Source organism: Callorhinchus milii, unplaced genomic scaffold, assembly GCF_018977255.1.
Source record: "Callorhinchus milii isolate IMCB2004 unplaced genomic scaffold, IMCB_Cmil_1.0 Scaffold6, whole genome shotgun sequence".
NCBI lineage: Eukaryota > Metazoa > Chordata > Chondrichthyes > Chimaeriformes > Callorhinchidae > Callorhinchus > Callorhinchus milii.
In genome coordinates, this window is record NW_024704747.1 from 18,572,534 (window position 1) to 18,599,536 (window position 27,003).

General features: G+C 40.0%; 1 protein-coding gene across 4 annotated transcripts in view; it reads right to left on the reverse strand.

Moving 5' to 3' along the window:
* Positions 1 to 1,418: 1,418 nt before the first annotated feature.
* Positions 1,419 to 27,003, reverse strand: part of satb2 (SATB homeobox 2) — a 69,455-nt gene continuing 43,870 nt past the window's right edge. For all 4 annotated transcript variants that reach the window (XM_007900071.2, XM_042336458.1, XM_042336460.1 and 1 more), the window contains exons 10-12: positions 21,604 to 21,801; positions 9,265 to 9,372; positions 1,419 to 3,948 (exon numbers count right to left, since the gene is read on the reverse strand). In XM_007900071.2, coding sequence (XP_007898262.1) covers positions 3,490 to 3,948; positions 9,265 to 9,372; positions 21,604 to 21,801 — 765 coding nt within the window. In that variant the 3' untranslated portion in view covers positions 1,419 to 3,489. The remainder of the gene's footprint in view (positions 3,949 to 9,264; positions 9,373 to 21,603; positions 21,802 to 27,003) is intronic.

The following is a 27,003-nucleotide window of genomic DNA, read 5'->3' on the forward strand; positions in this document are numbered from 1 at the left end:
TCAGTCTAGTGGCACTTCGACACAATTGCACAGAAACACTGCAAGCAAGTATTTCTTCGAAATAAAAAAAACAAACTCTTTGTTCAATACTTCTGATGTTACTTTAAATGCCATGGATTATAGTTTGTGGAAAAGTCCAATTACAGTAAATCTAATAAAAGCTTTGCGTTACCACAAGCTTGAGTCTAGAAAGAGCTAATTCTTTTTGTAAAGTATAATAGAAACCAGACATTCTACAAATCCAGATATGTCAAGAGTAGACTGGAAGGATGAACACATACTGCTTGTTAGGAACTTCGCACCTTTTTCAAGAGCCTTATCCATGTGTAATGTTGGAGCTTAGCAACTTTTGTAGAGGAGTCAACAATCTGCAGTTTACACTGTGTCACATATGGTAGAAATTGATGTCTTACAGGCTCTTCACTGTTGCATAAAATAATGTTTTCCTATTGTTCTCTTTAAAAAAAGCGTCTTGTCCTCTCTGTAAATGGGATAATAATTTCATGTTTTAGGATTGTTTTCCACACGGGGAGAATATTTGCAATGGTGCGTGACGTCTTTATGTGCTTTTTAGCTTGTTCATCTCTTACTGTCCCCTTTTCTTTTTTTTGTGTGTGTGTGGCTTTAGGCCAGACAAAGTGCCACACAAGAACCATCATCAAGAGCCATGATATTTATACGATGCTGCTTGGATGTTTGAGCTAGCGATACAATAATGCCTTTTATTATGTCCACCAACCATGGACATATGGCCTCCAAACGTTTCCTAACTTGCATTAATTTGTGGTTTTTAATTATAAACAGAAAATATTTACCAAGGAAATAGAAAGGGGAAAAAAAGCACAAATATAATGGGTGAATACTTTTTTAAACCTTGCTTAATGGTTTACTGGGAAAATGTAAAATAATAATAATAATCCTTGCATTTGATATAGCATCTTATGACATTACTGAGACATCTCAAAGTGCTTCACAGAATATATTGTAAAGTGAATTAACTGTGTATTTTGTAGGTGAAACCCGGGAGCCAATTGTGTACAGCAGTGACTCACAAACAATTGTGTATTGAGTGACCAATTTTATTTGAGGGATTGTTGGCCACGATGCCGGGAGAAACTCTTTTCTCTTTTCAAATAGCGCCATGGGATCTTTAACATCGACTTGAACAGGAGTTGTTTTTGAGGGATTATTATCCTCAGAAAGCGATCTGCCAATTGACTAACAACTGAGTTCCTACTTACTGCTAAATAACCAGAGGCGTGTGGAGTAAGGAAAGTTGCCTAACATTTCACCACACTCAGGAATGGAACCCTGGTCCTCATGCCTACGAGGCGAGCTCTCTAAACACTATGCTACAGGAATTGTAGAGTACCGTAAAAGAGTGCAAAAGAGACACTGATATACTGCAAGCTACTTGACAAATTTAGATATATTTATTGAATGCTTTTTATTTTAACAACAAAAGATCTAATGTCTTAACAATGCACATAACTTAAAAATAATTATCACTTTGTGATAATGCAGATAGAGGGTTGATTCACATGAAAAAGAACATTTACAATATGTTAATTTTATATTCACATTGTCAATAATCCAAAAAACACAATTATTCTTCATGTTACCAAAGGCAGAAATTTGTGCTTTCTCAAGAGGCACTATGAAAGAAAGATTTTTTCCCCAAATAGATAATATATGACAGATAATGAATAAATAGACATATATGCATTGTACTTTTCAAATCTCTGGCAAGACCACAGGCTAAAATGCCCATAGATTCACTTAAAATCACTGCAGACATAGCAGTGAAATAAAACTGAATAGGCAAGACTTAGCATTGACAATGTCTAGTACATGTTTTGGTTAAAATATTACAAAACCACCGAAAAAAANCATTTATCGTGTCCTTATTAACTGAACAGTTTGTACAAACTTAGCAGAAAGTATGTGTTTGGGAAGTCACAAGAAGAAGGGGAGAGGGGAAAAGAGGGTTGTTACAGGGGAGGTTTTAAGAATGTGTCCATCGCAGATAAAAGATCTGTGTGAGAGCAGCTTCATCTAATGTCCTAGTCTATCTCCATTAACATCTGTTCATCCCTGAATAAAATGAATTCATTTCTACTTAAGATCAAGTGTAAGGGGCAGTCCTGAGGTAAAGCACCAGGCTTCCACAGTATTCAATATGGCCTTGTCCTTGCTGGATACCATAGCGCGCTGATAGTGCTGCTGAGATGCTAAAACATCTGTCACCTCCTGTTTGATTTCGAGTTATTTGGCAGATGTTAGCAGTGGGGATATGATGTGGTAACCAACATCCGACAGCACGACCAACTCCCATCAGCTTACTCGTTGGGACGTCGAGGGAAACAATGTGTGGAAGGAAGACTAAATGTGATGGAGACAAAGATGCTTTAATGAAAACATTACAGCTTTTTTGTGGCTTTTACTACACTTAATTTCCTAAACTGGGAATTAATTCATACAAGATCACGCACTGATCTTACAGAGACCTGCAAAGGATCTTTCAAGTGCCAGTACTTATTATATATAACAAAATACACTAACTACCTCAGCTTTTATTACTGTGTGCAACTGAATTTCATGCTTATGAAATGTTACTCACTCTCCAGTTTCCTATTACCTTTTCCCTGCTCGGTTGTGGGGTCAATTTGGTCACTGTTGGAGCACACATTTAATCTCACTCCACTAGAGGACCATGGGCTGAACGGTAACCATAGATCAGTACAGTGTGTCTTACCTGCAACTCCTGACTTTGAATCCTGGTACAAATGGGAAACCACAGGTGACTGAACCATCCATCACTGAACCACGCAAACCTATTCACATTCTCCCACATGGTGTTTGACTTGGGTGTGTGTGTGTGTGTGTGCGTGGGTGCATTTGGCAGTGGTTTCATCTTATTTTGCAAAATGCATCGTTTTTTATATCCTTGTTTTTTTGCAACGTACATCTTTACAACGACCGGGGCAGGTATGCCGTAAGTCAAAAATTAGAGGTGAACTCAGAAAATAAATAGGGATTTGAAAAGCAGTTTTAGCTTTGCCACATCCTCTGACCAGGCAGCTTATCATCCGCCAAAACAACTCATTGTGAACAGGGTTTGAGGACATAAACCGTGAGTCTTCGTGATACATTTCAGTGTACAGTCTGTTTCACAACTTTATAAATCGTCTGTGTCGAGTAAATTCTGATAAAAGCTCCTTTTTAAATGCACCCCCTCCCCTCCCCCATCCCCATGTTCCTTTATTTAACTCTTAGTGCAGGATGAGTTGTGGGGGCAAACTCTGAGGGGATCCTTCTCAGTCTGTGAGAACAAAGTCATTTCAGGATTTCTTTGTCAAGGCAACATTAGATTAGACCTGCAAATTCAATACTGCTGTACTCCATACGTACTTAATGTAGAACACAACACTGTACATAGAATTGAGAATACCCTTTGACTCAGGTATCCGATCGCTGGTGTGTTTCGTGTTATTTCTGGTCTATCTCGGGAGGTTTGGCTTTGGTTTTGTTGGGAGTTTCCTCTCCCACTTCCATGGCGTACATCTCGGAGCCCTCCTCACTGTCGTTTTCCTCCGATTCAGTCAGCAGCTCCTCCTCTTTGTAATCCGATACATCTACCGTAGTTCCCAAATGCTCTTTTAACTTGCCGTGGTGCTTAACGTGATAACGTTGGTTCTGAAAAAATTTGATGATGGTATGCTTGGGCAAATCCAGCTGGGCCGAAAGGGTCTGAATGGCTTCTTGATCGGGATAGAGGCCTACGTCGTGGATAAAGCTCTGAAGGATACCCAGTGCCTCCACTGAGATCTTAGTACGTGACCTGGACTTTTTGGCACAGTTATCTTCAGCAGCTTGTGGCTGAGTGGCTATGTCCTCTCGTGGGGGTGAACTCTCCTTTGTAGGCTGCGATTGCTGTCTGTGCAGAACCTAAATTATTGAATAAACACAAAATTACTTTCCGACCCAATTCTCGCTGTTAATTCTTTTCTAATAGAACTTCATCTGTGCACAGCCATCCCCCCCCCACCCACCCCCCCACTCTCTTTTATTTGTTATGCGTTCGGTTTGAATATACTTTATTTTAATTGCAAAAACAATCCCCTGCAGGTTCTTTGACACAATAGAACATGTAATAAATCAATACTTCAATACAGTAATAATATAATATGGGCAATATCATGTGCAACAGAGCTGTCAAATATCATGAACCCAAACTGCTTGAGAACTCCTCCGTGTTTGAGCTTTTCTTCGATATTTAATCAGGTTTCCGCAGATGAATGTAATGCCACGTAGTTGCCTCTCAGGAAAGTTCCGTTTCCTTTGAGATACCCAAATTGTCTTTGCTTAGCCATCAAATCCAATCCTCCTCCTCTCCCCGTATCTGCCTCTATTATTCAAGTAAGGCTGCACACACAGTGCCCATTAACAAGGGCGTCCCCTTTGACAGTTCAGAATTATAACTGGTTTTGCCTAGAGGATTGCGGCACGCTTTCTATTCTTCTTAAGGAGTACTTATTCTTCTCCAGACTGGCATTGCTCCTACACGTTTAAGTGCAACTATCCGCTCCATGCTGCTTTTACACTGTGGGTTATTTCGGTAGCTAATTACAGTGTGGGGAGTTGTACACATGGGCAGGCATGAGACATAGCGCACAGGAATGCACAGGACCGGAAATGTTCACTGACGTCCCATCTGTCTGGTTCCAAAGTAAAATAAAATACAACTGTGCCCTTCATGTAGAATAACATCTCGGATCCCTTGAATCAAACCAAACAAAACATAACAAACAATCCTACATTGCCCTATATCTGATACCCCTCAATCAATTTCTTCCTGCAAATAGCTATCTAATTCCCTCTTGGATTTACTGACACAACCTGTCTCCATCGCCTCGGTAGTTGTCTATTCCACATATTCACAAAACACACAATTGCTTCACTTTACAGTATATCATGTGAAGTTCTTTGAGATGTCTTCCCGACGTGAAAGGTGCTAAACCAAAGCTAAGTATTATTTTCTGAACTGTCTGTCTGCCATTGCTCTCCCAAGCTTCAGCGTGTCACCTTGTCCAGGATCGTTGGAACATGTTGAAGGTATTGTGTTTGTGTTCAGTTTGTGTATACCCTTTCAGGACTTGAATACTTCAATAAGCTTGTCACTGAGACGTCTCTTTCACAATGTGACAACCATCTCAGAAAACATCTAACATTGAACACAGTCATCTCATTAGTCAAGATGGGGGTGGGGGGGGGCGCTTAGGGGTTTGTGGGATATTTATTTGCGCTTCCCACCCCCCAACCGCCCCCACCTCCGCGCTGTGTAACTGGGAGACAATGTCAGAGCTCAATGAGTCTCAAGTTGTTTCTTGGTATGAAGGAGCTTTCATCAAATTTTACAGTTAAGTGACTTTAGATGCTATTGGGGCCATTGCCTGTTAAAATGCAGCAGAAAACTAACCGATACATTGAATGATTGATTCTTCTTTGACTTCCAATTTATTTTAGTAACATTAAGCTATTTCACCTATATTGTCCAGGCTGGGGCTGGTGATTTAACTGTAATCTGTCCCTGTTCTTTCTCCCACTGAAGTCTATTCCCTGCTGCTACCAATTATAAGGCAAGGGTGAAAACCAGCATCTCCCACATGATGGCTCTTCAGTGTTTCAATTCAAGGTTATAACAACATTAGCCAGAAACTATTACTGAAACAATCTATTGTGCATGTACTGTTTACAGCAAGCTATTTTTAAAATATTTTAGTATAAACAGTTCAGTTTACTTTTGCAAGAACATACATACAGTCAAAATAGATTTTTTCTAAATAAGTAAAATTACCATTAAATATACTCAAAAGTTAGGTTTTAATCACAATTTGCTCTATGTCATCTTTGCTATTAAATTACAATTAGTCGCTTTGCATGGATCACAAATGGGCTGGTTTATGGCAGTCACAACTACTACATCGAACCTGGGCCCCATCTAATCATTGATAATGTCAATAATTATCCTTGTATTTGCATTTGATACAGCGCCTTATCACATCGTCTAGATGTCTCAAAGCGCCTCACAGGAAATACTCTAAAATGCAGTGACTGTGTATTTTGTGTGGGAAATACAGCAGCCAGTAGTGCACAGCAATGTCCCACAAACAGCCATGGAGTGAGTGACCCATTTTATTTGGGAGATTGTTGGCCAGGACACTGGAAAAAACTCCCTCCTCTTTTCAAATAGTGCCATGGGATCTTTAACGTTCACCTGAACAGCCAGACAGGATCTTGGTTTAACATCCTATCCAAAGGACGGCACCTCTGATAATGCTGTTCACTGCACTGGAGAGTCAGTTTAGCCTATTTGATTCCAAGTCCCAATGGTCTTGAACCCACAACCTTCTGAGTCACTGGTGAGAGTGCAACCACTGCGCCAGGCTGATACACATGTATACGTGATGGACTTTTTGCTAAGTCTGGAAATGTTATTGGGCAGTGGAGGATCCCAGGGATGGAATCGCCCAGTACATTTAATCTAGATTGGAGAGTTCTGCCTGGGACAATTATCACTACATTTACTCCTACTTACGAATAAGAGACCATTGAGCAAGTTTGGATAAAGTCTTTACCCTTTCAATGCCTTGGGACCTCCTCCCGACGTGAAAGGCGCTATACAAATGTAATTTTGTTGCTGTTATTTTGTATATTTTTACACAAAATACTTTAAAAGTTAATTTTAGCAAATGTGGATTAATAATCCAGCCTTTAACACACCCCAGGCTTTTGAGCGGTGCTTTCCACTGTGATATTAGTATTCTTTTCAGGGTCATGGTGGGTGATACTGAAAACAGACAGAACCGGTCGATCCAGAAGATCAGAGTTTCCCTTGCCCTACCCAACAGCCCAACCGTAAATAAAATGTTTGTTTCATTTAATACAACTGTATTATTCAATTGCTTCCATTCTAAATCAGTCTAGAGTACCCAGGCTATACTTCACCTCAAATAAAATATCTTTAAGGAACCAGGGTTTTAAGTATATTGGAATCCGATTGGAAAAATGTACTAATATGATTGCAGCCGAGTTTCCTGGAAGATTCCCAATAAAATATGTCAAAGCCGGGCCCTGAGACCAGTGAAGTGAGTGATTAAAAGGTGACAAGATGCCTGCTCCATCTTCAAGCAATCAACAACAAAGTATGGACGTTAGCAGAATAAAGGACATTTTTTTAAAAAAAGAAATGCCTGCAGAGTTACTTAAGTTTGTACAAATGCTCCAGAAAAGGAGTCCTATGAATGAACTCGGGGAAAAAAAATTGTCCCCAGTATCAGCCTGAAGCATGTTCTTTGTTTCTGAAGCTCCATTGCTAAACTGTGGGCGATGTTCTTTGTGTTGTTTATTAGTGCTCCAAAGGCACGGGTGTGGGAATGATTACAAAATTATTTATATATATTAAAAAAAAGGGACATGTCAAAACCAGGGGTGGCTGATGAATTGCGGACTTCCCAGCGCGTCTGATGGAATGAAATGCATTCTCACAAAGTTACGTTTTAGAAATGTATTGATTAAAAAAGATAAGATAAAGGAGACTGCACTGAACACCACAATTGGAAGCAGCTGGGAGCCATGTGTGAAATATAACAGTGCATGCCTGCAGGGAAGTTAGAAAGATATTAATGATTACGCTTAGGAAAGTTGTAATATGTCCTGGCATTATGTTCGGGCTCTTCTCCCTGTTCGTTGCTTCTTGTTTGTGAAAGGCGGAATGATTAATGGGTGGGTTTCAGTTCTGTTTCACAGGTAGGATAGAGAGGCTCTGCAGCAATTGTCAACATTAAATTCCATTAAGATTCGGTAACAACAGTTACTTCAGTGGGAGGGAGCGGAGTGGGTGGGAGGGGGGGGACACAAACCCTAAACTGTTTTCAATATGATTCCCATATACTAAACTTCTTGCCATGTGTGTGGTCTGATCAGTCGTGGTTTATGATTGGTGCAGTATGACTTCCCCTGTGAACCAGTCACACAGTTCAGACAATCCAACACTCATCATGGCCTTAATTAAAGTCTAAAGGACTCAATTGCATTTATATAAAAATGAATCTGGTAAAAATAGAAATTACTCAATTCAGGATGGCCCAATTGTCATGGGACCCCCTTAACCCTGCTGTTCTTATGAGTTTAATAATAAATAATAATAATCCTTGCATTTGATATAGCACCATATCACGTCTTTGAGACGTATGTTTCACTGGTGATTGTAACTACTATGGTACTGTGTACTGTTTCAATAATAATAATAATAATAATCCTTGGATTTGTTAAGCATCTTTTCATGTCATTGAGACATCTCAAAAGGCTTCACAGGATATTATTGTAAAGTGCAGTGATTATGTATTTACAGGCAAATGTGGCAACCAATTTAATGGGGCAAATGAAGCAAATCTTATATAAGGTGCAAATCAGTCGCTGGCGGAAAATGAAGCAGCCCATTGCGGTGGCTAAGTGCCAAGGGGCTCTGCTCTCAGATCTGTGTCTGAGGGAGTTCTGGATGCTGAGTAGAAGATGGAGAAGAGGTCACAGTTCGTTCTCACACTGGAACTATAATAATAATCCTTGCATTTGATATAGCACTTTATCACATCATTGAGGCGCCTCAAAGCACTTCACAGAATATACTGTAAAGTAAATTGGCAGTATATTTTGTGGGCAAAACGCAGCAGGGAATTACTCACAGCAGCGTCCCACAAACTCTTCGTGGATTGAGTGACCAAATTATGATTATTTTTTTGAAGGGATTATTTCCCCTTCTTGTGCAAAGGGGAGACCATGAAATAACAAAATGTTAGCGCATGCGGGTGGTGAAGAGGCAACGGTTATGCCTGAGCTGACAATGGGAATGATCCAGACTTTGAGTTGGGTGAAATGGTAGGGTTTCACCAAAGCTGCACATAAGCAGCTTTGCACCAATATAACATTTTGTTAATTTGCAGTCAGGCTTTGCAAAGGAAGGCAGCTAGGGGGTATGTCATGGTCGCCTGGCTCCATATGGGACAGAGACAGCAGGTAGCACAGCTGTATTCCTATTCTCATTCTACTTTGAATAAAACTGAATGCTGAATATTTATTTCCTGCGCTCTGGTTCCAGGTGATGGATGCATTCAGTACTTTTTTTAAAGCCACATGAAATTGTTATCACTCTCCCGATGTCCCATGACCAGCCACCCTGCCCCAGTTCAATTGAAGACAGCTCACCTTCAAGCATACTCCTTCAGCCGGGAGGGTGGGTGAACGAGCCATGGACTCCCTTATGACTGCTGATGCCAACGCCACTCCGTGTTCAACTGATCGGAGCTGGGTTTGCTGCGGGGCAAGACAGATAAAGTCAGTTTCTCCCCCCGGTTCAGGGTCACATATCCTGCTTCAGTAAGGCCACTCAACCTGCTATACGGCCTAATTCAGAACAGAACAGAGAAAAACTCCATCTGTAGCGGTGGTAGAAGTGAGACTAACCTAAGCTTTAACTGAACCAAACCTGTGCACAGTGAGACCCTTACCTGATCCATTACCAGGACTTTCAACAGCCTCATGAACTGATTGCTGTCTTTCACTGTGTACAGAGAGAGATGACTGATTGACAAGGTTTGCACTGTTCAAACATACATTGATTCCAATAGAAAGAAAAGAAGCTCTTTATTAAACCACCTGAGTCCATCAGCAATGACCAATAAGGGTGAAAATCTCTTGGCTCACTCAATGATAGTATCAATGTTAGATATGCTCAGTTTCTGCCCCCCTCCTCCCTTGTTATTACCATATCATCTTCCACAAGTCACTCCTCAACACACATTGAGCTTCAATGCAGACAGTGAAGCCGTCTCCAAAACTGCACCTTGATACACTTATTATCTGCCATTATGCAGATTACTTGGCTGAGATTGTAGCCTCTCACTTTCACATGGTATCTGTGAAGTGGTCCAACGGAGATCTGAGAAGCCAGGTTAGTGTTAGGCCTGGCCCATGGCCTTGATGTTAGGAGTTAAATGCTCGAAACCAAACACAGTAAATAAGTTATCATCTTTCTCACTTTCATTGTAGGTATAGTTTGGAGGTGAATTTTTTTATGTAAATGTTAACTTTGACCAAATCACAATGATAATTCCTTAAATGTATCTGTCCTTGGCTGGTTAGAGACAGTCACTATGAGTCTCTCTCATGTATCTGTCATTGGCTGGTTAGACACAGTCACTGTGAGTGTCTGGATGGACTAAGTTTTCTATTGACTGCCACAGACATCCACCCACCTTGGCTGGGTTTGTTGTGTGGCGTAGACGAAAGGAAGGAGAAACAAAGAACGAAAGACTAATAAGAATTTGCTTCATAGTAAAAACCCAGGAAAATAACTCTGTGTTCCAGGCATGAATCGAGGCAACCATTTAGCCAGAATACAGAAAAGAATTCCTGCCTTGGTTGATCCAGAATTATTTTTAACCATGTGAAACTGAACAGAAACGAACATTGTTAAGGGCGTAAGTGCTCCCAGATTACATTTTATTAAATGTTTTTTGTTAAATTAAAAGTCTAGCGATATTCAAAGGACCACAGAACATAAATGGGGCTGCGATGTCTGGAATGAACAAACCGAGTGAAAAGCAGACTGCCTCCCCTCAACCCCCCTTCCTCCCCACTTCCAAAAAGTCTTAAAGCCATATTGTGCGCACACCAAGATATGTGGAACATTGCAAACTAATTAGAGAAGCTACAGAACACATAGACCATTACTGTCAAAATCAAAGGGGAAATGTTAAGCATGTATTTTGCGAGATGTTCCGAGACATGCTGGTCATCAAAGCGTTAAGAGCGACTTTGTTTTTAAAAAGAAAAGTACCAACCATCATATATAATAACCCAATAATAAGCATCTTTACATTTGATACAGAGCTTTTCACGTTACAAGGACACCTTAAAGCGCTTCGCAGGATTTAAAATAAACTGTAGTGACTGTGTATATTGTAGGTGAACGTGTTGAAGCCCTTGTCTAATGTGAAGCCCTTTCCCCATCCGAACCCCCAACTGTTTGCACTTGGAGGGTGCAAAAATAAATGGTTAATAAAAATGCGTTGATAAACATTTTTACACACAGAATAAAAATGAGGCTTCAAAGTTTGTACTTTCTACACAAGCTCACGACTGTTCTTGGGTCACTGCTGCGCGCAATTGGCTGCCGTGTTTCGCCCACAAAACATACAGTCGATTCATTTTACAGTACATTCTGTGAAAAGCTTAGAAATGTCTCGAAGACATGATAAGGCGCTATAGCAAATGCAAGGAAATGCAAGCTCTTAAAATACATTCTCTGAAAAAGCATCAGGTTAACTCCCCCTCAGCCAGAACATGCTAATACAGCTCCCTGTTGAAAAGGACGGGGAGTGTAATCAGTGCCACTGACTGCATCACTTCCATCTTTCAGCTGCTCATTGTGTCTTCTGAATGAGCTTTCACCGTGTTTCATTGTGCAGCAAGTTTAAGCTGCCGACTTTAGTAGGATTCATGTTGTCAGTATTTGATGGCAGTTTTTTTTCTTCTACAAAGAAAATGCCTGAAACTGTCTGCAAACCCTTTTCAAACCAATGGTTCCCTTATTAAAATCTTCATGAAAAGTTTTGCCTTGACATTTTAAACATTGTTACCAACATCAAATTTGGCTGACTTGTTAAACCTCAGCGCTGTCAAACACAAACAAAAACATGTGAAAGTCTAATGTTTAGATCACCAGCAACTTCAACACTTACATTTATGTAGCGTCCTTCACATCTCAGGGTAACATCTCAAAGCACTTTATAGGGACGGGATTGAACACCAAGCAGGGGAGAGGAAGGTCAGCATTTTACTCACAGCGCAGAGTGGAGCCGGAGGGGGTTTCATACTTAACATTAAATTTCTGAATAATAGTTAGTAAAAGATTTATCACTTTGAAAGAATTTTAAAAGATTGCTGTCTATTATTCAGATTTGGGAGGCTCACTCTGAGGAACAGTCGAGTGCGTCCAGAGTCGTTTGAATAGGTGTAAGAACAGCACCATGACTGCACGAGTCAAAACGAGCACAACGTCTCGGACAGAATGGAGAGCGACTCACAAATGCTGCCCTCGTCCACCAAGCCTCCAAGGGAAGCACCGCACAGTCGGTTGTTCTCTGGATGGGTTTGCTCAGGGCTAATCCACAACTCATGTCTCACCCTCCACAACCAAGTAATCAGATAGCTTATTTGTAAGACGTCTTGGCTAATATTTTTGTTGAATGCTTTTAACAGGAATTATCGAGTGTTCTATCGGAATCTGAGTTTTCAGAGGGCAGTCCCTTGTTTATCTATTAAATTGAAGTGGATTCCACTAAGATCCAATAGTACACTTATTTACAACAATGATCTTTAAATCTTATATAGCATCTTTCATGTCAGGAAGCTGTCCGAAAACACTTCACAGGATTTACTGTAAAATGCAGTGTTTTGTAGGCGAAACTTGGCAGCTAATTTTGCCAACAGCAGAGTCCCACAAACAGCCATGAAAAAAATGACCAATTTTATCTGGGGGATTATTTGTCAGGACAATTAGAGAACCTTCCTTCTGTTTCCAAATAGTGACGTGGGATTATTAACATACACCTGAACAGGCAGACGGGGAATTGATTTAACATCTTAGCCAAAGCGACGGTACTTCCATCAATACAGGGCTCCCCTAGAACAGTATTGTAGTGTCATCTTAGAGTCAGGTTGTGGGGCTCGACTTCACAGTCTTCTGACTCAGAGACAAGAATATAATCAACAGATATCTGTAGTGTAGAATGGAGCTGTAGTAAACGTAAACTACACTCCCCCAGTATGTCATGTCTTAGACGTAAATCCAGACTATTCTGAAGTCTTTCCATTGGAAACAGGTACCTCCCTGCATTTACAGTGACTGAGACATGTTATTGCTCCAACGCACTGAGCCAAGAAGTGGCAGGGCACATGTTTGCATCCACAGTGATCTAATCTTAGACAGATCATCAGACAAAGGTGCCCAGGAGAAATGAGCCATTTGCATGTGGGGAGAGAAGGGGAAATTGCTGGGAGGGTCACTGCAATTCACTCTCGTGCGTGTGGTTGCAGAAGCCTGACCCATATCTACGTGTTATATTTTCCTACAAACCAGTGGCTGATCATCCTCCCTCCTCCCTGCACTGTAAATTGGCTGGAATGACCTGCATGCACTCAGTATAGGTGTGCTACATAAATCTTCCAGTACAGCCCATGGTAAATAAAAGCAATATTTATAATCTGTCGAAAGCTATGGTTCCGCAGAGAGTTTCATAGCACCAATAACCAACTCATGTCTTAGCCCAGGGTGAGGTGCAGTGCAAAAGCTCCTCTCCCCATCCTACATGGGAGTGAAAATGCTACAAGATGGATTTTTTTTCACAACGTGGTGACATATAGTTCACAAAGCTTGGCACGAGATGCAGTTTGTAAATAAACTATTGAAATGTGTCATTTATTAAATAAGGTAAGAGTTTGGCTTTAACAGCAGTAGCTGGTACATTCTAATAAGCTGCTTAAAATTCACACCAGCGCCACAATTTACCCAACTATATTAACAGTGTGTGACCGTGCAGATTTTGTGCTGGAATAGGGGACCTTGAGCTTATTACAAAGCACCCTATGTTTCATTCACTCCAGGTAGAACTCCAAGCTCAAGCGCTCTGGGACGCTATCCTGCATGAGGGGCGTTATATTAAGTGCAAGTTGTTGTTGTAGAACACTTAATACTCACAAAGGGGAGGGTGGGGGGGTGGAGGGGGGTGTTGGGGGGAGTGTGGAAATGGTGCTGAATTCCAGAAATCGGAATGCAGATAAAATTTCAAAATGAATTGGAGACGTACATTAGTGGGGTCGGTCTCCTCATCATTCCAAGGTGGTGTCAGTTTGTTTCCACTGTAAATCTTTACAGGCTCTGCTGCTGAGTGTTTCATGACAATGCAAAGTCATGTTAAGTTTGCCTTCAATTCGGTCTATAACACCGCTGGGCTCTCTCTCTCTGGTTTACGGCAATTAAATGATTGTAGTGAACTCTTACAAAAGGCTCCATTCAGAGGCTGGTGGAACTGTGCCACTGTCTATTGGACCCGGTTATCAAAAAAAAAGGAAGGTTTTCTCTGATAAAGCCGTGCTCAGCGGGTTTTCTGAATGTTGCTCCCAAAAATCCCACCAGTCTGCTTAATGACAGGACTTAAGACAGGAAAGTGGGGCTGTGTAAAACAGGCACAATAAAGCACAAATATTCTTGCTTTTATAGGCAGTCATTCTCACCAAATATTGAAACGACATCAAGGGAACAAAGGAAACAAAAGAGGAAACAATTAATGGGCAGTCTTACGTCTTTAAAATATGCAGACACAACCAAAAATGCTCAGATATTCATAATTAAGTATAACTATTGCAGCTAGACTATTTATTTGCTTCTTTTTATAGTAAACATAATAACCCTCCATAATATTTGGATTGGCTGTCTGGCGATCAAGTATCTGAGGTGCAGACAACAAAGACGCACTGGTCAAATGTACTTGAGAAATGAAAAAAACAAATGGCAATTTTTATCTATAGAGAGAAACCAGCAATTACTAACAAGGGTGTGTTATGAAAAGGATATTGACTGCTTTGGCATAATGAGAGCTTGGGTCCATCCTGTTCCAAAGGCTGAACATAGCAAAGTGCCAGTAGATGTTTAGTGTCTAGCTTGAAATGCAAATTTATTTGGCCAAGATCACTGCGATTAAATGCAACAAAATGCAAATATTAACATAGTCAAAGCGCATTCATTTGATATCTGTTTAGATAAACAGTACCATATAGATCTCTGGCAGGGTTTAAAACAAGCTATCTTTTAGATGGAAAAAATAGATTATTTTTCCAGCATTAACCCTTGCCACACTGGGGCTGACTTTACGAGAAAGCATTTCTCACTAAGCCTATTATTCACAGCAGCCTTGTAAAATATTCTCAGCCAGCAAATTGACAAAACCTTATGCTTTCGTCAGGACTTGAGACACATTCATGTGGCGCTTGCATTTGTTTCAAAGTGTGTAAATTTTGGTTCAAGCGCTCTGGGGCGCTACCCTGTGTGAAGGGCGCTATATAAATGGAAGTTGTTGTTGTTGATTTCATAATTTATCTTGGAAACAATGCCCTGCACAATTTGGGTCCTTTTTTTCCCCACAAATTCCATCTCTCATCCAGTGGAGGGCACGGTTTTTTAAGTTTTGATTTTCTTTAGGATGTTTAATTTAAGAAAGTGGAAGACGCTATATAAATGTAATTTTGTTGTTGTTGTGTTGTTGTTGCCTTGACTGTCTCATATAACAACGGGATTTAACACCATCACGCAATTTCCCCTTGCATTGACATTTCAGCAGGCAATGGGTTAAAAATCTGTAATGGGGAGCTATTCCAAGATCATGGCATTTCCTCATAAACTCCACACAAAAAACCCATATCTTGCCTTAATCTAATAAACAGTTTACAAAACGAAGAGCAGATAAATTTGTCAGGAAAGCAGCCTTTGGCTCCATTAGAACAGTTTCTGAACAGATTGTAAAATGACTCCAAAAGTTTAAGTTAATTCAACAGCAAAGGGCACTTTAATTAAAACGCTGTCAAATAGGATTGCATTAAATCACTGCACATAGAGGAATTTTAAACAAGCCAAGTTTATTTAGCGAATAGAAATTCTAGTTTTAAAGGTTTAAACTATTAATGGTGCAGCATTTGCAGTGCAGCCAAGTGAAATCAGTTATGCTATTACACATAATGTTATTTATTGTAGCAAATTATACATTCAAATAAGAAAGATGGAGAAGTCGGTTTCCTATGGAAACATTAATGCCAGTCAAATGGATCCTCATAATATACGTGCAGCCAGTTTAAAGGAGGCAGGTGGAAGCTTTGCGTTAAGATGAAGTGGACTTCACAAACATTGAATCCACATTGCAAAAAGAAACTACCTTCGAATCTAGCATGCACTTTAACTTGCAAAGTGATTCTATTAATGATGTACAACTAGCACTCAGCAATAAAGTATTCCCTGAAATCAATTATTGTCAATGGAACAAATTGCTCCCAACTTAAGGGATCCTTGGCAAAGTGTTCAGCATTTTCTGTTCTAATGGAGAAAACTGCCAGAAGAACTTTTGAAACTCTTCTTGTTTCTTCATTCCCTCTCTATACATCACATTAATATAGCAGTAGTTCACTGGTCTGGATCTGGGCTTGTGACCCCATGAAACCTGCTCATCCTTTCTTTCCCCTTTTTGTTCCTGATCCATTAACCCTGATCTTCCTAAAGAGAAACAGAAGCTGATTCTGGGCTGCTTTGCAAGGAACCGAGTTGCAACCAGCATTAAAGTAAAAGAGCAAAATACTGAGACGTCCAAAGTTGCATTTCTGTTAGTTAAATAACAACAACAAGATTAAGTGCATGTTGGTGCAATAATTTAAGAGAAGAAACACTGTAACCCTGCATTTTGTATCTGCAAGCAATGTCCATTGGATTACTTCTTGCAATAACGATCCAACCTAACATTAATTGAGGACAGAAACCCATTGATAAACTGTGATCTCAATTGTTTTATGCCTTGTAAATACACTTTACTTTATATCTGACAACCCTCCATGAAGCATGACTTTAATCACTTGGTTGTTTATATTTTTATTCCAATGGATTGTTAACATGTGGCTTTTTGAACAAAATAAAGTTTTTGTGTAAATTAAGAGATTTTCTCATCTCAACAAAAGTAGAGAAATGGCTCAATATTTGCGGGCATATTTTGCAAAAGGAATCCTTGACCTCTGAAGCTTCATTTACCTGAATGCAAACAATGAATGCAAAAGGCAGAGACCTGATTTTACATTAGACATTATTTTGGGGGGAGAAAAGAGAGGTAAGGATTTTTATTTCCCTGACATTTCCCCTACATTTCTTGAGCCTTACTGTGCCTTACCCTTTCAGATGAAATGTTAAACTGAGGTCATCTGCCAGGACACCATGGTCCCAATAAAATTGGGCATTTGTTTCACAGCTGTTTGTGGAACATTGCTGTGCGCAATTGTGCTGCCACGTTTGCCTAAAATTACACAGTCACTCCACTTCACAGTAGATTCTGTGAAGCACTTTGAGACATCCTTCTGATGTGATAAAAGTGCTATACCAAATGCAAGGATTATTATAATTATTATTAGTGCATCATTCCTGTGCTTTTTACACAATCTGCCAGCAGGCATCTGCCATTGCTATTCTGTCATCTACTGCTATGTGATGAGATTATCCTGGGAGGAACTTTTAGTCCAATTGTTCGATTAGATGTTATAGCTGAATTTGCAAACTCACTCGTGTAACAACAATCCTTGCATTTGATCCAGTGCCTTTCATGTCGGAAGGACGTCTCAAAGCTCTCCAGTGTAGCGAGTTTTTATTCTGTAGCCATCAAATGCAAATATGGGTTGAAATGCTTTTCTATCACTTTTACCAGAATACATTGTTTCAACTTTGTCCCATTTCAGACCCAGTCAAAATCCGGAGAGAATTTAGCACATAGCCTTAATGTCTAAGCAGCATTGAAGTGTCAATAAGCAGTTTAAAGTCTTTTGAACACTAAAAGTCAAGGACAGGTTCACAGAATTCTCCTTTAAAATAGAAACAGATGGCATTTTCCACCAGTAAATTGCAATATTTATAATAATCACACGAGAAGACTGCATGCAGCTCTTAATAATTTGGCTATTTCATCTTGGCAATAATTTGAGCCCAATTTATAAAAAAACTTGTGCCCATAAGAAAAAGAACAATCTGTTTATACATCCACAATCACACCATAAATGTGGCAGCATAGGGCAATAAGTTTCCTGTAAAAATATGCTGAATTTTATTCACATTACAACTGATATGATCTTTGTTTTTATGGTCTAAAAGTATTTACAACATCCACAAAATGTGTCGGATATTTGGGTTGTGAGAATTATTGTTAACTTGATCTCGAGGAGCTTTCATTTTGTTTTAATCAGAAAACGTTTTATAATTCGTGAACTGCTTTGCCTTTGAGTTGATCCCCACCCACTCAGTTTTCAGGGTTTTTCTGCTCTGATCTCCCATGGCATTAGGCGCTTTGTTGCTTCTAGTGCCCTGCAGTGGTTGCACAGGAGCTGCCACATTCCCTGCTCTGTCAGGCAGCTTTGCCTGGGATCAGGAGCTCACCAAGTTAAGAATTGCTGGAGGCCAGGAAATACATGCATTTCACAGGCTATAGCCTATTAGCTCATGCCTGTGCCACATATCTGCGATTCTCCTAGAAACTAAAGTTACATAGAGTTATCTAGAGCGCTAAAGCACAGAGACAGACCATTTGGCCCAATTAGCCTGTGCCATTGTTTATATTTCACAAGAGCCCTCACTACTCCTATTTACCTCTCCTACACTCCTCTATTCCATTCTCCTACATATCTGCATTTAAGCTTCAACCGAAACTTCGGACTGTGAGTTCCACGCTCTTACTGTATGAAGTGACTTCTTACTTTATAATTTGCTGTGATTTAAACCAAAGAAACATTTCTGGTGGTACAAGCACCGCCAAAATGTCCATTTGAATGCAGGGAAGCAAAAATAACGAAAGCAAGAGGATTATGAGGATACAATAATAACTTGTAACCACTTGAATTTATATAGCGCCCATCACACAGGGGAGTGTCCCGGAGTGCTTGAAACTAAAGTTATATAGAGATACAAAGGATATGTTAGAACAAGGTGACTGTTGGTAAGACTGGATGGTGGTACTCTATCTGAATAAAAGGATAAGACATTGCTGTGATCAATGTGGACAGTTGGAGCCCAAAAAACACATTAGAGACTACAGTCTTGTCCCTTTCTGAATGATTTCAAAGGTGCAAAACTGTACAATACACATGGGGTAAATTGCAGCTGACCCCTGCCTGAAATCATTACTATGTTACTTCAATACTGAGGTTTCCTGGGTGACCAGTTTGAAAATGCTAATAGAGAGTTTACATGTTAAAGTATTATACTTCATTGATCAGAAACATTATATCACAGAAATGTATTTTGCTTGAACTTGAATGTAAAATGGCTCTTTTATTGTCTTGTAACCCACTTCAAATTAATTGAATGCAGCATTTAATGGAAAGTATGAGTGAACAGACTCGAGGTTTGGTGACTCAACGGAGATCTAATCAGCAGTCAAACGCAAAGTGGGAGCTGGGACATGATGTCCCTCTTGCCAAAGCTCTATCACTAACATTGCCATGAACACATCAGTGCACAACTCAGCAATGCAACCCATCCTAATGTAAAGATAAAGGGTTGGTATTCAAAGTCCCTAATCTCCAATGTGTAAAACAGACCTGACACTATCTCTTATACTTATACTCTTAAACTTGCCTGGATTTTTATGATGTTCTACAATCTGATGCAAATAATATTTTATTGATTAACAATTGGTACTTGTATGATGCCGGAAGGCAAAACGTTGAGAAAAAAAACTGAATTTGATCATATCTGGTGCTTTACAGAAAAGCATGTGGTAGTGGGGTTGGGGAGGGGTTTGGTGGTGGGGGGTGGGAGGGGAAAGGTGAGCAAGGGGGAGGAAGCAGAGCTTACAAATGTGCACCTTTAGTGAAAGTCTCACCAGCCGGTGTCCGGATCATACAGGCAACAATTGTGGTGAATCATTATTACAATTGTTGATTTGTCTCTGATTTGTGTTCAGCGAGCGCAAAGATTGTCATCGAACGAGGGAAAAAAAATTGGGAGAAAATTAAGTCAAAAATAATATTTGATATTGTCTGAGGAAAATTAGAAAAATTAAAAATTGAATTCTCCCATCCCTATTTATAATTCAGTTATCTTGCTATCATAAATGGATCAGAGGCGAACTCTCATACCGCAAAGAATTCAAGATCCAAGGTTCTGCAGTCCAATGCGCCAGCCTTCCCATAATGGAAGCTCCAAATGTCCGACAGCATACATCCAAAGTTTCAATCTGCTTTGGCCCAGACTTAACTTCAGGCAGTTCAGATGTTCTTGAATGGCTTTCTCTGGCCAATGCTCAACATTTTGCTCAATTAATGCACTAATACTCGATTTAGATTTGCAGCCTCTTTGATGCTTCCTCTTTATCTCCCATGATACCATTTGACAACAAAGGTCTTTTGTTACTTGTGTAACTTCAGTACAGGAGAGAAATTCCTGGAGATCACTAAATCTCAATGAGACCCGAAGTTCAGCTCAGTTTCTGACATACCAGCTCACTCATCCCTATTTTCAGGGTCATGATTAAGGAGAAACACTTGGCATGATAATCATAATGGGTTATTACATGGTAGAGTTTGGGGAACGATTTTAGACATTACCACAAGATTCATCTACTGTTTGATTGAGGTCTCGAAACTCGAAACCATGAATTTTTTCCCTTTTTTTTCAAAAAAGCAATCTACTGTATTTTAACAGCTGAATGATGAGGCCACACGGGGCTTTGAACTCTGCTGCCTCCTTCCATTGGAATGAACTGGGGACATTAGCGTTCATGTGAAAGTCAGCCTGTCCCAGGCAGTTGATTCTTTGTACTGTTTTGTTTTCAAACAATCTTTCAAAAGAACTAATTTCAATAGTCTCAGGGTATTGAGAGTGTCTGTGGAAGTGATTCCCGAATAAGGGGACTGATCAGGCCCTAGATGTTATACAGACGAGAGCAAAGAGGCTGATCCCAGTGTTAGCTACGATTAGACAAACTAGGGCTGTGAAGGGACCTCATAGAGGTGACTTGAAATGGGATTAAGGAAGGAAATCCAGAACAATAGTTTCGGATGCAACCAAATAGCTGAAAGAGAGGATATATGGATAGGATTGCAAAGAGCAATTTTAGGTCTGATACCAGGAAGTATTTTTTTTATCCAGAGGCTAATTAACAATTGCATAGCTTGTCAGGTAGTGCTCTCAATGGTAAGCTACGCGGTTTGAGCTGGTTAGACTCCAGCGGTGCCCCAACACACACACTCCGCAGTCCCCAAACCTTGGGTCTTACCAGCCTGCACCTAATACTTTTTGGGATTAGGTAAGCGTGATGCGTTCCTCCAGGGAGAGAGTGCACATTCCAGTCTAATCAACATCGTTGGAATTTCCATGTTAGGTGGGATGCATGGAATTCTCAGTTTGGTTTGGATACTCTTAAGCATGGTGATGGGTTTATGACACCAGGAAGGGTGGTTGAGGGCAGGAAGTTAGAATCATTTAGAAAAAACTGTTTGATGTTGTAATCGGAGGGTGGGTCTCCTGGGAGGATGAAATCCAGTGGACCAAAGACCCTTCTTCATATGAACCTCTCTTGTGATTTTGTAATGTTCTAAACAATTTGCATTAGAATTTACGAGGCCCATCAGTGCTTTGAATTATTGAAGGCGAAGCATCTAACTTACTCTCCTCAACCTCTAATACAGGCAAAATAGAGGGTTTATGGGAGATTGAAATAATATGATTAAAAAAAAACTTTGTCCCACCTGAATAGGTTCTGGAGATAACTGAAGGACGTGTTGCAGTCGTTCGTTATGATGGTGTCGAGATTCCTCTTCGTAAATGGCGTCCCGATCAACCTGGGCTATGTTTAGGAAGCGCATGATAGTGCACAGATTTTCCCACAAGGTCCTGTTCTCTGGTGATGGGTTTTCTTTCCAACGGAGCAGCTCACACAGCCATCCCTGTGCGAAGAAGATAAAGATTAAACAAACAGCGGGCAGGCGGCCCGGCAAAGCTCTGCGTTATCCTGAATGTAAGGGATCTCTTTAATCTGCCTGCACGATAATATAAACAAGGCATTTCTTGGTGTTTGGATGCACTCTTTTTCCAGGAATTATTATAATAGTTACAGCAACAAGTCATTTGGAAATTCCTAACACTCCTGTATAAAATCCATGTGGACACATCCATCATCAGCCTGAAAAGTGGTCTTTCGCTTAATGAAGATGAATCCATTTAGATGGCCTGATTTCAGTTTATTGCACATTCAGACTAACAGAGATGAATGATTTTCAATAGTTTAATATTGATAGAATGCCACGTTAATATTAAAATTTCAATAGCTTTTTATTAGTTCCATCGCAACGAAACGGTGTTCAGAGACTCCAGACAAGAAGCAAGGAACATACAGTACTTTGTGAAAGAAACTGCATCGCTCTCACCACACATCTTTGAGACAGACCAGTGCACAGGCTCAGTTGGAAGGTTTCCAGCATGGCAGTGACCATTGAGTCTGCTGTAATTTTCATAATAACTATATTTCTGAATAATTTCAAGGGTGCAATTATTACAGTACTAAGAGCTGATGCCATGCAGTTTCTGTCTTGCATGATACATTTGCAAGATGACAAAGCCCCTTTATCTGAAACAGGTCACGTAGTTTGGTGTGTGCGGTCTACAATTGACAAAAAAAAACAACAAATTATCACGCAAACATTTTTTTAAGTAAAAGACAGTTTTTACAGTCTCAAGGTTTGTACCAGTGACTCTCAATTCGATTCTCCATCATCTCAATTTATACGGCGTAAACATTCTTAAAAAAGGTTCATAGAATCAGAGAAGAAATGAGCAGAAGGAGAAAGCTATTTGGCCCATCATGTCCTCCCTGGTGCGAGCTCCCCCACTGGAGCGCTCTACTCTAATCATATTCCCTTGCCCCTGAACCCTTTAATATTATTTTTCTTCTAGTATTTATCCAATTCACTTTTAAATTCTAGCATGGACTCAACTTCCATAGCCATTTGTGGTAAAACATTCCACATCTTAACAACCCTCTCTGAGTAAAATTATAATTTTTTAAATAACTTTCCCCTTTTTTCTTTTTGTGACGATTTTCAATATATATCAACTTCTTTGACTCACCAACAGTGGAAATAGTTGAAAACCTCTATCGTATTCTTCCCCTAACCTTGTTGCCCCAAAGGAAAATGTCTCAACTTTTCAATTGTCTTCACGTAACTAACCATTGTATGTCAGCACGACTTGGTTGGTAGCGCTCTTAACTCTAAGTCTAACTCTTAACTCTAATTCTAAGATTGTTGTTCAGGGTTCAAGCCCCACATTGAGACTTTGAATTAATATATTTTGGGCCCACCCTCAAATACATTGCTGGGGAGTGCTGCATTGTTGGAGGTGCCATTCCTCAGGTGAGATGTTAAACCGAGGTCCTGTCTGCCTGCCTGTTCAGGTGGATGTTAAAGATCCCATGGCCTTTTGGAAAAGTGAAAGCAGTTTCTCCCAGTGTCCTGGCCAACAAATCCCCCAAATAAAATAGATCATTTACTTCATGGCAGTTTGTGGGACATTGCTGTGCCCAAATTGGCTCCCACGTAAGCCCACAAAATACGCAGTCACTACACTTTTAAATCCTGTGAAGCACGTTTAGACATCCTCCCAATGTGAAAGATACTATAATAATTCTTGCATTTGTCACGTATCCTATCATTCAGTTGTCTGGATGTAAAGTGGATTGACTGTGTACTTTGTGGGCAAAACGCGGCAGCAAAGAAACAACCATATACTGAGTGACCAATCTTATTTGTGGGATTGTTGTTCCAATAAGAGACTCCTTTCTCTTTTCAAATAGTGTCATGGGATCTTTAACATCCATCTGAACAGGCGGACGGGACCTTGGTTTAATGTCTCATCCTAACGATCGGACCTCCGCCAGTATCTCCAACACTGCACTAGTATCAGCTTAGACTGTGTGATTCCACATCTCAGTCGGTGGCTTGAACCCACAAGCTTCTGATTCAAAGGTGTTTTGATGTTCTATTTGCCAGAAAAAAATTACAGTGGTGGGAATTTGTAAATTACTCTACATTGGGCACACATACATTGCCAACGAAGATTCAGCCTTACAAAGGTCAACCTTTTTATTTCACTGCTCTGCTAGCTGGTTTTATAAACCTCCTCCCCTGTTGGTTTGCCTATTTTTAGACTGAGATAGTGTTTAAAGTGCCTTTAACCAAAACGTTTGCTTACTCACTGGCAACTAATGACACTAAGTTTTACTTAGGAACCCCCAATTATTGTTAAATATACAGTGCAGACTCTTAACAATATTATGTATGGTACTATTCCAGGAGACCGAGAAATTATTAGAATTTGAGACCGATTTTCAATTTCCCACAAGAAGACACTTTGTGAGTGCAATTGTACTTGCAAAGTGATGGCTCTGGAATAAGTTACTGTTGTGCTATTTTTTAGTACTTCAGTGACAATCATTGGTCCAACATTCAGAGGGCTGAACTTTTCCACAACTAAAATGAGAAAGTAACCTTCCCTGATGGCTCAGCGTGGTCACTTCACTGTTTGCTGCAGCATTGAGCAACCTATAGCAGTAAGTTCCCTGGTTCAGTTCCCGGTCTGAGCTGACTTCTGTGACCTCAACCAGGGCAGGGGTGAGGCCACTGCTACTGGCTTACGTATCTGTGGGCTAGTGAGGGAGGAGAATATAAGCCTGGCTTATTTCTCTGCTAAGCTTCTCCATCCATTAACCTTTGCTATAAGGTCCATGTGTTTGTCAATGAGTAAGCAAGCATGGTTGCATTTCCTGCTGACACTCCCAGCTTAGGGTCACAGGTAAAGAATGGTCACTTGGGCATGTTCCTGGATTGCCTGCTGACATCCATGCAACTGTACAACATCATGAGCCAGATGAACACAAGCTTGAACCCTCAACCTTCTGATTCCCAGGCAGGAGTGCTACCAATTGAGCTAAACTGACAAGCTGGTAAGAAGGAGGTTTACGTAGAATAAAAAGGGCGAGGCTCTAGGATGGAATTCCAGAGGATATGTCTTTACAAATTAATTGGCATGATTTTAAATAATGATGACATTCTCATTGGAAAGAATCTGAGTACCAAAAATAATGGGAGTTACACTGCAGTACTTTTTTTGTAGATATCAGGGCTATTGGATTCTTCCAGACCTGCAGCAACAGTGCCCATCATAATAAAAACATATTGCATTAGAGACACAGTGAATACTGTATACTGTTAGATCAAGGAATCAATTTCCTCAACTCAATTAGGGAAAACATCCCAAATTCATTCAGATGGTGTTTACCTCCCCAGCCCAAAGAGGAAATGTAATTTTAATAACCACTAAGAAAAAAGAAATCATTAAAAATATACCCAATTTACTGCCAAATTCAGAATTAATTTAACACATTGATATATTATCTAAAATAAATTCTGCTTTAACGTTGCCTTAAGATGAGAAATCTGAAACAGGAATAACTAACCTTTACATTCATTATAGTGCCTGTTCATGTTGGGGGAACATCTCAAAGCATTTTGCAGAACATATTGTAAAGTGTAGTGGCTACATGTTTGTGGGCGAAAGGGGCAGTCAATTTGCGCACAGCAATGTCCCACAAACAACCATGGAGTGAGTGACCAATTTAACTTGGGGGATTGTTGGCCAGGACACGAGGAGAAACTCCCTTCCTATTTCAAACAGTGCCATCCACCTGAATAAGCAGACCGGACCTCGGTTTAAAGTCTCATCCGAAGGACGGCATCTCCAACAATGAAGCACACTCCCCAGCATTGCATTGGAGCATCAACCCAGAGCACATGAGTTCTGAGGCTCGATGTGGATCTTGAGCCCACAACCTCTAACTCAGAGGCGAGAGTGCTACCAACTGAGCTAGACTGAAACACAAATCACTGAAAACAGGAAGAAAATTTTGTGGTTTATAAATATTTACTAGAACGTCATTGGCTGATCCCTTTGTTACACAAGTAAATGACCTCCCACACAGTGTCCTAGGCATCAAAAACAACCAAGAAAAGAGCTTGCTATTGTCTTACAAAGTGCACCCACATATACGTCTGAGATCTTGTACACACCGTAATGAACATGGTAGTAGTAGGCGATGGGTAGACATTCACCCTGGAAGTAAATTTGACTTGAGATATTAAAAAGGATTCAGATGCTTTGTATAATAACCATAATCTTGGAGACTGTCGAAATGTAACCCTTTTGTTGCCATCTTTTTGAGGAAAAACATTTTAGCATTCCTATTTTTACTATTGTATTTATGGATTTTTGACTATATATATTTTACAACTACATATTTTTATATAGTTATAAACTGATTTGAGACCATTTAATGTAACTTTACAATGCCACTCAGATTTTGCTTTTAAGCACAAAGTCAAATTCCTTTCTTGTGCTTTTAAACTTAACAAGGTGTTAGCTGCATGATTCCACAGCGAACACGTTACTGTCGTCTAACACAGACTGTTCATTTAATGCTTGCAAAACGTTTTGTTCTGTGCTTACAAAGCAAAATGCTTTTCCTATTTGTGTCCAGTATACTTTGTGAATCTGATCTGATTCAAAGATTCTGAAAAGTATAGGATCATCTCCGTTATCTTAGACTTTGCCTACACAGTCACTATATTTGACCAATTGGGATTTGAGTTCACGATCTAGGCTGATACTCCAGTGCAGTTCTAAAAAGTGCTGCATTGAAGGAGATGTCATCTTTCGGACAAGATATTAAACCAAGGTCCTGTCTGCCTCTTCAGATGCATATTGTGCGAAAAGAAAAGGGAGTTTCTCCCAAACTCCTAGTGAACAATTATCTAGATGAAATTGGATTAAATTAAATCAATTAAATAATTATTTAAATTCATGGCTGTTTGTGGGACATTATTATACAGAAATTGGCTGCCACATTCACCTACAGAAATACAATCACTGCACTCTTCCAATAAGATCCCATGAATATTTTGAGATGTTTTGACGAAGTAGCAAGGTGCTATATCAAATGCAATGGATATAAATGCATGGATGTGAATTGCTTGTGAAACACATTGACATGTTTCAATGCTATGAAAAGGCACTATAGAAATTAAAGCTCTTTTTTT